This window comes from Simochromis diagramma, unplaced genomic scaffold (genome assembly GCF_900408965.1).
Source record: "Simochromis diagramma unplaced genomic scaffold, fSimDia1.1 OVJJ01000685.1, whole genome shotgun sequence".
NCBI classification, from domain to species: domain Eukaryota; kingdom Metazoa; phylum Chordata; class Actinopteri; order Cichliformes; family Cichlidae; genus Simochromis; species Simochromis diagramma.
Window position 1 is genome coordinate 17596262 of NW_024387477.1, and position 15015 is coordinate 17611276.

The following is a 15015-nucleotide window of genomic DNA, read 5'->3' on the forward strand; positions in this document are numbered from 1 at the left end:
TTGCAAAGCAATGCAGGTTTTTGGGTTTTGTTTTGTTTTTTTGCTTTGACCATGAACAAAAATGACAGCCAAATGAATATTTCTGTTTTTATACTTTCAGAGCTTGAACCTTGCTTAAGGCTTTACCATTAACTTTAGTGCAAGTCTAGAGACACGTCAGAGCTGAGCGCCTGCTGGCACTGAATTATTTAGGTCTCATGTTTGCAGGCTTTGCAAGATGGGGTGAAATGGCACTAAATCCCTGACCACTGCAGCTGAAAGAAAAGTGGCAGGGAGCAAGACAGCATGATTAAAAAAATATAAGGATGACAAATGGGAAAAGGAAAAAGGAGGACAAACATCAATTTAATTTTCTTGCTCGACGATCATCAGTGGAATAGATCTAGAAACTGCACGTGTACCTGGATCAGACGCTTTGTATACGTGGTCTTTTTGTTGGAACTGCTGTAATTAACAGTTTCCTAAATACTAAAAGCTGCTTGACATAACTGTGCAAGAACACACTGTTCACAGTGACACAATGGCACTCTCCGTCTTTCCCTCAGCAGGAGTAGAGATAACTAAACTGTTATTTTGCAAGTGAAATAGAAGAGTCCCAGAAGAATAAGGAGCTGAACATGCATTTCAATCACTATTCTCTCCTGGAGTTAAAACACATATACTCTGTAGATATTGTGCGTAGAGTATCTGTCTTCAGAAACTTGCAGCTGCTCAATCTAGAACAATCACTTCAGGACTCAGAAAGTCATTACACTTTAATTCCCCTGCATGGCTGCATGCATCCTGCTAATCTCTTAATGAGTTCTTTTTAACATCAATCTGTCATTAGTGTCTCCAGTCCATCAGCATCACTCTAAATCTTCTGTGTGGCCTTGGCATCACAAAGACTGACATCCCGCTGTAGATCTCCCCCCACCTCAGCACGCGCCATGCAAGTCAGCTTACCCGCACACATACACCTCTACAGGACAATGACATAGTCATATATCTCAATGGACTGTCATCCACGACAGCTTGAGTAGCCCATTACAGAATTTACTTTCCAATAGACCCTTTGCCTACCACTGGTGGGTCAGTGACATCACATTACATCTTTTATACTCAAATCCATTACCCTCCCATGTGACAACCAAAAAGGGCCACAAAAAGGCATACTACTGCCTGTAATTCTCAAAACTATTACAAAGCACTTTTCAACATTCAGCTTACTGAACGGAAGTTTATTTCTGGTGTTTTGGAGCTCCAGACAGTCTCCACACAGTCAGAGTGGAAACCATTTATCACGAGCAGGCCACAGTAGAAGACAGGGTGTGAACTACATGCTCAGACTTTGTACTGGCTAAATGGTATGAAAAAAAACGTTACGACATCGGGTTAGTCAACACTACTCTCCTTTATAGCGCTCAGCTGTTTATCAGAGGCAAAAATAAAGTGCTGTGCACTGGTTTGTTCTTCGTCAGGATTTCAAAAGTTAAATCACTGTGGTTGCAAAACTACGTAGCACAAATACATCCGTCACATTATGTTAAGCAGTCGAGTCCGGGCGTTTTTTTGGCCAGCGCAGCGCCTTGACAGATGACGAGATGAGCTAGGTTTACCGTTATAGCTCGGACACTTTCATTTTTTTTGTTTCTTTTTTACTGACTAGACAAGCTTCAGCAACATGAGAGAGATGCACCTGCTTCCACAGGAAAAAATAAATCTGTGTTTTAACATATCTTTATTGTAGCTAACACTTTGGTGGCTCAGGAAGCTACAAAGCACTCCTACTTATATTGAGCTTCCTGTCTGCATGTATTAACAGTGGGACATAGATTCATACATATATGGGCGTCCAAACCTTTGTGGACACGGGCAGGTGATGCATTTTACATCAGATAGATCCGTGTGGATATGCATACATCAAAAGGTACGATTTCAGCTTAAGGGTCAAGGAGACTGAAGACTAAAATCTGGTCGTGATTACAGCGAGGCACAGAAACTGAGAAACCTCTCCAAACAGTAGTTGTATAAATAGTATATATGAAAACTTGCTGAGCCATTTGATGGTTGTTAGGATGCAAGATTGTATAGATAAATCTGCACATGTCGAATATTTAATATATGTAATAAAGTTCTCTCTATAAAAGAAAGGTAGGATACATGTTTAACAGAAAGAAGTCAGACCTACATATATTTTAATAACATTTTTAACATTAATAACATCCCACTAGGATATAATAATATATACTGTCCATATAATTTTGCTGCTATATTTCAGACTATGATGCAGAAGCTGTCTGACAATTGTTACCACTACCTACCTGCGCAGCATGTATTTTTATTTTCCTTGGCTAAATGACATTAACCTTTTTCCTGCAGAATCAATCGATTCTATTCAATTCCTTTCTCACTAAAGGTTAATGCATACGTGATTGGATCGGTTAGAGCACAGTTCTTTTATTGGCTAAAACAATGCTAGTGAAATGGCATTCGTGTTGAAATTTAATTAATTGATTTTCATGCAATGAAAAAAAAACCCAATAAAAAGAAAAACACTCATGGGGGCATTTCTTTAATCTAGGCATTGGAAATGCTTCGGATAAAAATCACACACATGGCCTTAGGTTTGAAAATATACCTCCCCTCTGATCACTTCAATATTTTTCCCAGTCAAACAACCTTGTTACAAGGGTGCTTGAAACCCAATCAGCCAAAGGGTAAGTGTTCTCCTTCAAAGAGCGTTTTCCACACAAAGTTATTTGTTACTGCAATGAGCAGACACACTGCTTGCAGCGGACATACAGATGTCAAACTATGCTAACTAAACTCGCCAATCCAAATAGTCCTTTCTTTACGAGTTTGTCCTCATGTCAGACATATTTGGGTTCCATGAAAACACATTTAATTCAAAGTCCTTTAAGTAGGAGTGTTTCTTAGTATTGCGTTAACTCTCACTAACACACTGTAGACTGCATGAGATCAAGAATGTTAGTTAAAGAGTGCTGGAGGCACAGCGCTGCGATTGAAATCACACCTCATTACCAGAGTTGACAGGGCCTCCCCACAGCAGAGGAAACCCTCATTTTAAGGCCTGAAAAATGACAGTCAGTCTTAAACAGAAATACCTTAAAAAATAAAATTGATTTCCATCTTCCCCTTCAGCTGTTCGGTTTTTTGGTAACTCAGTTTTAGTTTGACATCACAAAATATTAGAATGCCTTTAACTTCGGCTCTCTTTAAATCACACAAAACTGTTTTGGAAACTGCTCCACAAATTATGATTATCATTACTATTACATTAACATGAGCAACAGGCACGACATAATTCAATGCAGCATGTGCAGTTGCTACTACACTGATATTTATATTCATTATAAAGGGTAAAACTGCTCCACTACAGGAGCAGCATCATTTTAAAAATCTCATTCTCTTCACCACCTGCAGCTTAAACACAGCAGGACTTGAGGGGAAGTGGGCATCTCTGGCTGTGTTGCAAAACTGATAACAAACAGTATAGGGAAGATCCGTGCAGCGCGCCTGCTAACCCTAAGGCACCACTTATTATGGATGGTTAAAAGACAGGCACACGCACAGAGTGGGTGCACATAAACAGAGAAGACTAAGAAAATAAAGAGCAAACATGGTGGCTGAGTGCGTAGTCGAACTATAGAGGGAATGGTCGCTGGGGAAAAAGTGCGTTAGTGTTTCATTTAAAAACTAAATAAAGTATAACAAAATTTTACTGGGCACAGAGAAGCTCAACAATAATCTCTTTTTAGTAATAACCAACTGGTAATGACCTCCCAAGTGATATGATGTTCACTGAGCTTAATTTCTCTGGAACTTTTTCATACTGAAGTAAATGAAAACATGGAGTTAGTCACATCGAGTCAGAGACAGAAGTGACTCTGACAAACTGTGTCTATTTTAAGGCCGAGTCCACAGAACATCAATTCAATTTCAAATGTTACTTTTTGACTGTTTACAAGAGAGGAGTGCTCCATCCCCTACGTGTCTGTCTGCTTAGAGTGGCAATTTAACGATTTAAAGAAATGTCATCAGAAAAAATGAAATCTTTCCAAAGCAAGCCATCAAATCTGTGATGACTTCAATTTCTCATGTCAGTTAGTTCATTTGTTAATTCCCTAAATTTTAAATCAGCTAGTTAAAGACAATTCTGCTGTGTAACATTTGAGGCGGCTGCGTTATAATGCCACTAGAGTACCATGAATTGTACATGTAATGAGAAAACTCTTTCTATTTGAGTTTCTGAACAAGACTCAGTCAATACAGCTGTTAATGAGTCACAGTGCTTCAGAGGGCTCAAGGACCTGACCAGGTGAAGACAATCAAAAGCCAGACAGAATCCAACCCTAGAAGCCGATAAATTCACAGCTCCATCTGCTCTAGGCCACCATTTACCTGCTAGTCCTGCAAGGGCTCCAACCAAGGAGGCAGAAATAACTGACAGACTCAGGTCATAGCAGGCCAAGTCAAAGCTAATTTGTAGCCAATTTAATTCTGGGAATAGCACATGGGGCAGCTAGATTTGTGATTTGTCAGTTTGGACTCAATGTAGTCCAACAGAATCGCGTTAAAAGTCAAGAGAAGAAGAAGAAACTAGTTAAAGACAGTCTGACACTGAATGGGTCCTTTTCAGTGAGAGACACCAACCTAAGGCACTTCCAATGCAAAGACCCCTACACTTAAAGTCAATGAAGAAGTGTCAATACAGGTTAGACAATGGGATGAGGTCAAACACAAGTAACCAGTGCTCCTCTATATCACCAAGTAAATGACAGATCATAAAAAAGAATTACTGGGAATTTCAACACAATGTGGGCTGCTCCTGTACAACGTTAGTGCAGGGCTGCAATAATGCTTCAGCAGGTAACTTAATATGGCAAAAACTGGTAAAAGGTATATAGCAATACGATCAGTCCTCTATATTATTTACAATCTGAAATTTACACACACTCGTGATTTCTAAGACCTGTTCTTTTGATGATTAACAATTATTACTGAGTATTACTGTAATATACGAGATCAAATCTCCAAAAATAGACTATGTTTGAGCAACCTTTGGTTAGAGAATGACAAAGTAGCTAATGATCCATTGCAACTCACAGATTATTGTAATGTGTCAAGTACAGAAAGAAAGTGTCAAGTTCTGTTGTCACTGCTTGACTGTACTGCACAAAATAATGAGGACTTAAGTCCATAGAGGAGTCAAGGAAGCTTGCAAGTGTTATATCCGAAACAAATTAGAATCTCATTTCAGAAAATCTGACCAAGACTCTAAAAATAGTTGATTCCTATGAAAATGGACATCCACACGTAAAATAACAGCCACTTTTCCATTTTATACGATCTTAACCCTGGGCACAGTTTGAAGGAAGATTCATCAGGTGACTTTCACAAAGAAAAAAAATTAATAAATAAAAAAAATCGGACGAATGCTGTAGGAAAAGCGGTGATTTATTTATGCAAATCCAGCTATGTGTAGCACCGTTTACCCAAGACAAATTTCCCATGTGGGAGAATAAGGCTTATTCTTATGATTCTTGTGAACTGTAGAGCGTTGGATGGAGGGATGATGGATGCCTTACCACCACATCAGCTCATGGGCCCTTCAGCTGGATGAGAAAAATAAATAAATCTCCTTTTGCTTTTTTGACAGGCAGAAATAGAAATTCTCGACCAGGATATCCTCTGGTTACACTGGAAGCTCTGAAAAACTGTCCATTGCCCCTTGAGGCCACTTGCTGTTGAGTTCCCAGGCTGCATAAGATCACATCCTTGTATTATGTAATACTGGAGAAACCAAGTTCTCAGAGAATGGCAAATATAAATATAATAATATAAATAACTTTGTGCAGAATTACCAAGTTACACAGAGCCAAAATACTGTAACCGTAGAACTATAACTCTATACACTGTTACCACTGTTGCTCTGAGCACTTTTTGAATATACTGAACATTTCTGCCTCGTCTAATGTGACTTAAATATGACAGAACAACGCATTAAATATTCTCGGTTTCTGCTGTGAATGCACGGTCATACTGACAGAGTGATTTCACATTAAACTAATGACATTATGACCGTAGGATACTTGGTTCTCACTGCTGTTGTGGGAAATCTAACAAGTGAGAGCTCATTGATCATGAAGAAACTGGAATCTAACAAAAGAAAAAGCTCCATGTTTGTTTTTGCACAACATGTTCTCTTCATAAACTTATCTGTATAGATTCATTTTAGGAGGTTTGTAACACAGTTGAGACATTTTTTTCTTAATTGAAAAGTTGTATTAAGCCAACTTCTCTTATAAGTTTTGAACATTTTTTAAACTCCTGCAATAATACAAAGCATTGTGTTTTGGTAATTGGTGCATTTTCTAATTTAAGGCTTTTTACCGATCGCTACCTTCTTTTATTTCCCCCACATGTCAACATGTGGTGTCAATTTCACTACCCCCCCACCCCCACCCCGCCCTTCTACAATCATCTAAGATGCATTGCCCAATTAGAGTTTAGCGTGGTCAGCGAATTAAAATTAAATTGCCATCAAGTCATGGACTCGTTCATGTGAAGATGTGAGGAAAAGATGAAGAGTCGATTAAGACTGCGCTAATGTGAAGTATTAATTAGCATTGCCACGAAAGCAGAGCTCACAGAACAACACCTCTCTGTCTTAAGGGCCTTTTTGTTCTATTACTTACAAAGCAATTAATTAGTCAGTACTTCTTTAATTCTTTAATTAGAAAGTCCTTTTTTAATTTGACACATTACCAGGCAAACACCAACACTTACTCAAATTACTGTTTAATTATAGCACATCCTCACATAAACGCATGCACGCGTGTGCACTTTTCTCAGTGTGTCCCTCCCTGTGGTCAGTGTTTGTGTGAGAAAACTGAAGCTGTGTTGGAGCTGTGATTGGCAGCCTGTGTTGGCACGGTAACAGACAGTCAGGCGCGTACACACAATCTCACCGGAGCATTTTTTTTTTTTTCTGCTGCAGCTGCCTGACCTCCAAACAGGCCTGACAACCAGAGCCCGAGGACATGGCAAGGTAATCGAAAACAACAAAGACTGAACTAAGCTACTCTTTTCCATACTGCCACCAAATAATAGGATTATGCAACAATTCACATTGCACTTATTTGATGTTGGTAGAGGAAGACTGAGGGGAGAAAGGTAAGAAATATAACTGTTGTATCAAAGCACTCCTAAGTGAAGGGGGGTATTCTCCATTTGAGGTTACAAACTCTTGCATTTAGAAATTTGACATGGCTGAGGGCAAAATGAGGATTTGAGACCATAGAGCAATCCTGCAGCAGTGGTGCAAAACTTGTGAGGTAGCTGCTGTTAGTACCTGGAGGAAGGCTGGCTCTCTTCCTCTTCTTGCTGTTTTCTGCAGTGTTTTCCAAGGGAGGACAGTCGGTCACCAGCTGTCCGCTGGAACCGTTGAACTGAAGAGGGTCGTTGTTGGCTGCTGGATCAAAAGGCAAAGCGTTGAGTCCTGCAAAACAGACAAAAACAAAATGCCACAATATATTCAATTAATTAACGACTCTTCGTTTATTTAAAATGATGTGAGATAAATGAGATTACAAAAAAGTGGACGACATATATAAAGAGTGTCACTAAAAATGCTCCTGTTTTGGGCCTGACACTGCAAAACAAGTTCAACTATCTTCGAGTCACACTGGACTCAAACCGTTTACATGTTAAAAGTTGTAAAATATATTTTTAAATGTAATCAGTTTAGACCATTGCTACAGTCAATAGCAGATGGAATAACACTTAAATTAATTAACCCTAATCAGGCTGATAAAACCCATTCTCATTGGTACAGCAATCTAGAAAGCCAACTGGGCTACACTGATAAATTAGTATCTCTGCTGAGATTCAAATAGCCAAGGTTTATGGTTTTATATTGCTGTTAATTAAAATGTGCTCGCTCTTTAAGAAAACAAAACCAAAACTAATATGGGATTTTATTTTCTAGGTCTTCGTTTCAGTTGCTCACTTGCAGGCAAAAATAGACAACGATACACTGGATGCCTGACATATGAATCGATATTTTGTGCTTGCCTGGGCAGACGGGCATGTGCAATGCTTCCTTCTCTTCTAATCAAGGTCAGTTTTAACAAGGCCACAACCTAATAGTAAAAATAAGACAGTGTGGTGAAGACAGCTTTTTCCTTAGTATCTTTATTTCGATCATACGAGACAGTAAGAACACTTGAATGAATCTGTATTTATCACTAAATTATTATGAGATTCCCCCCCAAGTCCTAATGAATGTATCACTTATTCTGCGCTCTTTAAGGGCTGCGTTAGTTCATAATTCAGAGCGGGGTCCTGGAGAGACTCCGTCTTAATTCATGAAAAATTCATGACACTTCTTTGTGCTCAGATTTGTTTTCCCTCCATGGCAAAACAGAGCAGAAACCCCCACTTTACTGTGGCTCTATTACAGGTCTGAGAGACACTAATCAGTTTGTATCAAACTCAGAAGTAGCTATAGATATTCATTTTTTATTTTTTTAAATTGTGCACTGAAACTGTTGTAGCCTTGTTTTTTAGCCCATCAAATACTCAAGACTTCAGGGTGATGCTCTAATGATGCAGCTTTGAAGTAGTGGTTTAATTAAGGCTTATACAGCTAATGAGGTTACTGATACCTTTGTCAACTGTGTCTCAACCTTTCATGACTATAATCTGTCAACAACAAGATTGACCAGTAGCTTTTATGTGACTAGCAACTGACATAGACAAAGAAAAACAGATAGATCAAGCCTCACTTTAAAAAGGAGAATAAGGAAAGTAGAGAACTATCAAATTTCCCCTTGAATTTTATAAATCTAGTGTGCAAACTCCCATTCTGTTACATAAACAATCAGTTAAAAACAAACAAACAGAAGAAAAAAAAAAACATAGGATAAAGTCTGTTAGAAAGTTAATGCCATGCTTGCAATTCCAGCAATAAAACCTGAAACGAGGCCTTAAAATACTTTAAATCTGTGCATGGGAGATTTCTCAGATTTAGGCATTGGTATTTTCTGCACAGTCGGTCTGAGTAGTGTGTGTGAGCGTGCACGCACGCACAGAACCCTCTTAAGTCAATCTCTATTCAACATCCATCTGTCAAGTCTTTAAAGATGACCGTCAATAGTCCAGAGAGCGAAATAAATGCATTCCTCTGCCAATGTTAACTCTGTCACCAATAAACAGCAACAGTTTACATCTGAAGAGATGAGACTTTTAGTCATGCGCTTGTGAGTTCCCAAGCGAAAGGCAAAGAGTAGTTATGGAAAAAGTGAAGCAGCACTGAACACTGACCACTAGCTTCAGTGGTTACAGTGTTACTGCCGTTCCAGATGAAGGAACGAGCGTCACTTTAGCTCACAGTGGTGAGCTTCTCCAACAATTTTACAAGATTTGTTCCTAAACGGAAAAAAAGGACTTGAAAACAGGCAAATCTGTGGCACTCAAATTGTTGATTTTATTTGATCTAGAGTTCATGACAGAAGGCTCCAAGGACTTAAACATTTTTTATTTTTTTTAATAAAGTTCAGTAACTTATCTGGCTCTTGAATGATACCATTACTCTGGAATTAAATGCAGAGAAAATAATGGACACAATAAATCGGCCTCAATGAAAAAGATTTTGGCTGCAAATCTTCATTTCTAATCACACACTAGAATCTTGTTTTTGAAGTTTAAGCTCTCAAGAGGCCTTTTTCAGAACCAGAAATTGGACAGTTACTCACACCAGAAATGTCTTGGTTTAAATGTGCAGGGTGGGAAGAGAATTTATGAGTAAAGGCGGTGAGTGTGTGAGCTTTGTATACTAACAATGTCTTTCCAGGGTCATCGCCCCTGTCTATACTCCTACTTGAGTCTGTGGGCTGATGAATGGCGTATTTAAGTTTCAACATCTGGCCAGGGCGTGTAGCGATGTCGGGGAGAATCACTCCCCAGAGGGAGAAGAAAATAAATGCCAGGAGGGTGGGAGGAGATGGACAGCAGGGCTGCAGAGTAAACCGAGGAAATGAAACAGAGACTTCGAGCCTCAGAACGGAATACAAAAGAAATATCACAAATGAGTCTGGGCTGCTCGTCCAACAAGAATGAATTAACAACATGCACCATTAATGGTACAGTGAGCCAGGAAAGCACAGGACCATTAGAATGCACAGTGAAAGTCAGTGGCTCATTAAAACACCATTGAACTGCCTTGGAATTGAAACAAGGTAGTACGTCTACATTGTGAGTTTCTTGGGAGAATGCGAGCCAGTTTCTGCTGATTATTTTAAAGTTGAGCCAGGTCAACAAACAACACAAAAACAAAACATGGAAGTAACCAAGCTGGATCCAAGCAGTTACAACAATAACTGCTCATTAAACTCACACATAATTTACCTCACAATCTATGAAATGTGATCCATAATCCCACGTTTAGCCTGCTTTACTCATTTTCTTTTAGTACACTGATCAGCTTTGAGGTTTTAGACTAATGGTTATACAAATTAAGGAATTTAGGAAATTAGATAAGACTATTTATTTCACAAATGCCCTATTTTTTTAATTTGACACTGTTGAAAACAAGTTGTATCTTACATCTAGTTGTATCACACTTCATAAGTCACTGGGAGCTATGGAAATTGAACCTATGAGCTTTCAAGTACAAGACAGCGCACTGAGCTGTAATGATTTTCTTCCTAACACGTTTGCATAACTCTCTTGTAGCCTTTAATCTAACAAATATCAGCTAATAAACCAATTGGTGGATATGAATAATGCAGAGCATAAGGAAATGTGCATTAGCGCACCACTGCGAGGATGGGCATTAGCGCGGGGACGACCTAAGCAGCGGAGTCTTTAAACTAGAGCAGAGAAAATACAGAGACCATGTAGATTATTGGGCATTCATCCATCTGAACAAGGCAAAGGGCAAGACGGTGGCACATTCCATTAACACAGTCCCAACCTCGGAAATAAATCAGCTTCTCTGACTAATCCACTGCATTACTAAACCCGAACTGTCAACAAAGCGTCTTTCAGCTCCACTGATTTGCATCGGACGTTTAAAGTGGCTGAGCACATTCGCCTATCAGATCAGGTGAAAAACAACTTTTAATCCTGAACATCACAAAAAAAAAAGCCAGAAGAGGAAATGCTGCATAAAGATCTGTGTGTTTTTCTGTCTTGTTGAGATGGAGCAGATTCATGCACTTTGGTCAACGAAACAAGAAAAACACCTTCCCCATACACTGCTTCCGTTTTGCAAGTTTGTGAGCTCACAGTTGGATGCATCCGACAGACCTAATGCTCTAAAAAAAGAAAACATATTCATGATACCCAGCTGTGGTGAGAAGCAAGGGGGAAACCCAGAGCAGTTGCCCCACTAGAAGCAAAACCAAGACTTCTTTCTTATTTTGTTTGGCTATTTCAAAAGAACCCAGCTAAGGTGGAATGCCTCCTGGATGGCACATACTGCAGATATTACAGACATTACTCTTAACACCTTGGTGTCATCCCCAGAAGACTTGGTGGAGGCAACTGAGGAGAGGCAGGCTCGGGCAGCTCTATTCAGACAGCCAGCGGTGTACACACTGTATAGGCTGTCAGTTCATCACAGGACACCAAATGGTCATTTTTTTGGTTTCGTTTTGTTTAAACAGAATTCCAAGTTGGCGTCACAGTTTGGAAAGAGGTCACAGCTACAAGGTCCTGTATGGAAACTGCATGTTCTCCCCATGTCATTGTGAGCTTCACCCCACACTTCAAAGGTATTCATGGGGTTAGGTTAACTGGTGATTCTGAACTAGCTATTAGTGTTGATCCTGAGGCCGACTGGCAACCTGTCCAGGATGTACCAAAACTATTGCCCTATAACAGCTGTGATGGGCTCGAGCTCCACTGAAACCACACATTCACATTTAAGAAACCTGGAACACAAATGCAACGTTGCTCGATAACTAAATGATTCTCTGTCTTTGTTCTTTGCTGGAATTTTTTTAATGATGGCATTGCATTGTTAGACATTCAACTATTTTAACTGAATATAATAATAAAAACCATTTCTAATAATGCCGTGATATACAGTGAAGCTGCCAGAATGTTAAAGAAACACTGAGACAGGTTTGGCCATACTGTCGCCACTAGTTTTTAAAATCAATACACAAAATGCTTTAGCACTATAGTCAACACTATATTGTCTATATTGATGACACACTAGTGAAGCAGACCACATGCATAATAAGTGCCAGGGTAGAAAAGGTATGAAAGTTTTATAAGAATGGCCTAAGAGTTCAGGCTCCATTACCAAGAGGCAACATAAGCATCGATATAATAATGCAGCCCACAAAGTGACTTTGTGGTAATATTTTGAATCATGCTTCATTGCACTTACTGCAAAGCTGGCAGAGTGTGGGTCAGAGTAATGTGACAGTCACAGGCTATAAGTCTCATTTCTGCTGGCAACTGGCAAGTCTGCAAACAGGATCCCAAATTAACCTTCAGTCACCTGAAAGGGTAGTGATCAGTCACAAGACCTCACTTAGCACTCACTAAAAAGGGTTTGTGCATAGATCAGACACTACAATAAAATGAGATGTTACTCTATTCATATCCCGTCTTGTGTGTCCATCAGGACACATTCTGGCTCTGGACTCGCTGGACACGAGCTCCAAGCTTCCTAAAAAGGCAGCTGACTGAAGATATGAATAAACAAGGTGTCTGACTGATACGGCTTAGCAAAGGACGCAAAGAATGGCAAGCAGCTGTGGTATTCTCAAGAGACCATTAACGAAGCTTTTCACTTCCTGTGTATTTATAGCAAAGACAAAGAGCAGTTAAAACCACAAGCACTTCACACAAAGTGGGAAAAACAAATTATCATTTTATGTACAACCGTGTTTTCTGACAGAAAATTAATAACCGAGGGTATGTTTCTCACCCTTTCCACAAAATATTAACAACAAAATATTATTAGTCTGTCGCATAGGCAATACACAGTAGTTCATATTTTAAGCGAGCTACGGCAGCAGTCAAAAACAAATTGTCACGTAATGTCACGTAATCTCCGAGACAAGTTTCCCAAACTCAAGCTTTAATGAAAACTTGGGTTTTGTTTTGAATTCGCACGCCTGAGGGGCCAGTTTTCTTCTGTCAGTTTTCGGTGTTGTGCGCACACATGAGTTGATCACCATGAATACTCTCGAGGTGTTTTAAGTCATGTTCTTGATCAGGAGTGACAGACTTCATCCAGGTAAAACCAGAGGCAATTAAAAGCCATTAAGACAGCAGCCTGGCCTGACGCAGCTTCAGCAACTCAAGGCGGGACGGGAGGAAGTCTGGCAGAAAATTGATTACGGTGAATATGGAGGGCACAGTGACACCGCTACCCAAGGGGGCTTCTACCAACTGGAGATTGTACGTGATGCTGTTATGTACGCCCGTTTCCATGGAGACCTGTCAAATTAAGACAGAAGATTTCCGCTGGGTAATCTATCAGCTTGGTTGTACACAGTCAGTGTGATATGTGCTCTACGGGACCTTACTGTACATTCTAGAAAAGCCCTTTTTTTACAGCTGGCGCTGACAAAGTTTCAGCATACAGACCTTGTGGTTGCGCACTACACTTACATTCCCTACAGATTTGGGGGTGTAGTAGCGAGATGCATGACACTTCAACAACATAGCTCAGAAAAAAAGACATTTAAAAGACTTTTTTTGCTAACTAGACAAAAATAAGACTAGTTTAAACTGCCAATGCAGTTTAAAGATGTACGGTAATTTGGCTATAGTGATTATAGCATCCTCCTAAAAAATGATATCTAGGATATTCAGCTTTTTGCATCTTTAAGTAAATGTCAGAGACACCAATCAGGGTTAATATCGTGATAAGTACGTAGAAAGAATTATGTTCTTATGGCTGGGAGTTTAGTAAAGGTCAATGTATTCCCTGATGTTGTGATGACATTTTAAAAAGATGCCAGCACCAGAATATCTCAGTGCATTTATAAACATCACCCATTTCTGCATGCAAAATAAACACTAATAATAAGTTGGCATATGGAGCTCAAACTGTGGCAAAAAATGGATCAGGTTATTAGTGTTTAGGGAGGGAAATACATTTACGCGCTTGCCCATATTTGCGGTGCTCACTTGAGCTGTGCTTCAAACAGTCTCAAGTTTGCATTCAAATTGAGGAATACAAGCTCCCTGTAATAATGTCATGACTATTCATTAAATCAGTAGCAAGTTTATAAAAAAAAAAAATCCTCCTCAGACCCCCTCTGTCATTCTCCAAGCCTCAAGGGATTCACTGAAGGTTAATTTATTTAAATCTCCCATCCACTCATCTCTATTCCATTAAACTCACTAAGAATCTTTGGTTTGCAGTCTAATCCGCTTTCTACTGTCAGAGGCCTATGCCCTTTCTGCAATGCAGTCAGTGCATGCGGTTGTTTGCGTGTGCACTCGTGCATGCGTGTGTGTTAACGAGACAACACAGCAGCTGATAAGGTCACGTTAGCTCACACACATACACACACGCTCATGCATGTGGAATGTCCTTTGAGACCGCTGCATAACGTTGGTCAAATAAATCTAAAAAGGCGATGAAGTTAAAATGTAGGTTTCTCCCGAGAGACCCGTTCTTTTCTACTGTCCTCGAGGCCACAAAATGTCTAAGCCCTTACCATCTGTTCGCTCCTTTGAAAGACAGGATACTTTAATGCATGTGGGGCATGGCCACATCAAGCCATCAACAATTAGGCTCCACTACTAAGGATATCTTGGCTATGTAGGCAACTGCTGTATCATTACTACGGCGTGGCATGCATTACGACTGGCACTGGCACTCATATGCTAATGACTTTGGAAACACTCACCCTTTCCTTAAACAGCCGTCGACGCTATTAGCAGTCTGTCGGAAAACCATCCAGCCTATGGTGATGTGTTTTTGTGTTCCAGAGAGCTGAGTAATGAGACGCTCGCTGGCTCCAACATACTTCA

General features: G+C 39.8%; 1 protein-coding gene across 12 annotated transcripts in view; it reads right to left on the minus strand.

The window, feature by feature from the left end:
• The window catches only part of enox2 (ecto-NOX disulfide-thiol exchanger 2), a 179420-nt gene that overhangs the window by 88248 nt on the left and 76157 nt on the right, over positions 1–15015 (minus strand). For all 12 annotated transcript variants that reach the window (XR_005693870.1, XR_005693871.1, XR_005693869.1 and 9 more), the window contains one exon: positions 7358–7504. Coding sequence is in view for 5 of the 12 variants with exons in the window: in XM_040016337.1 (XP_039872271.1) it covers positions 7358–7504 (147 nt within the window). In the remaining 7 variants the exon portion in view is untranslated. The remainder of the gene's footprint in view (positions 1–7357; positions 7505–15015) is intronic.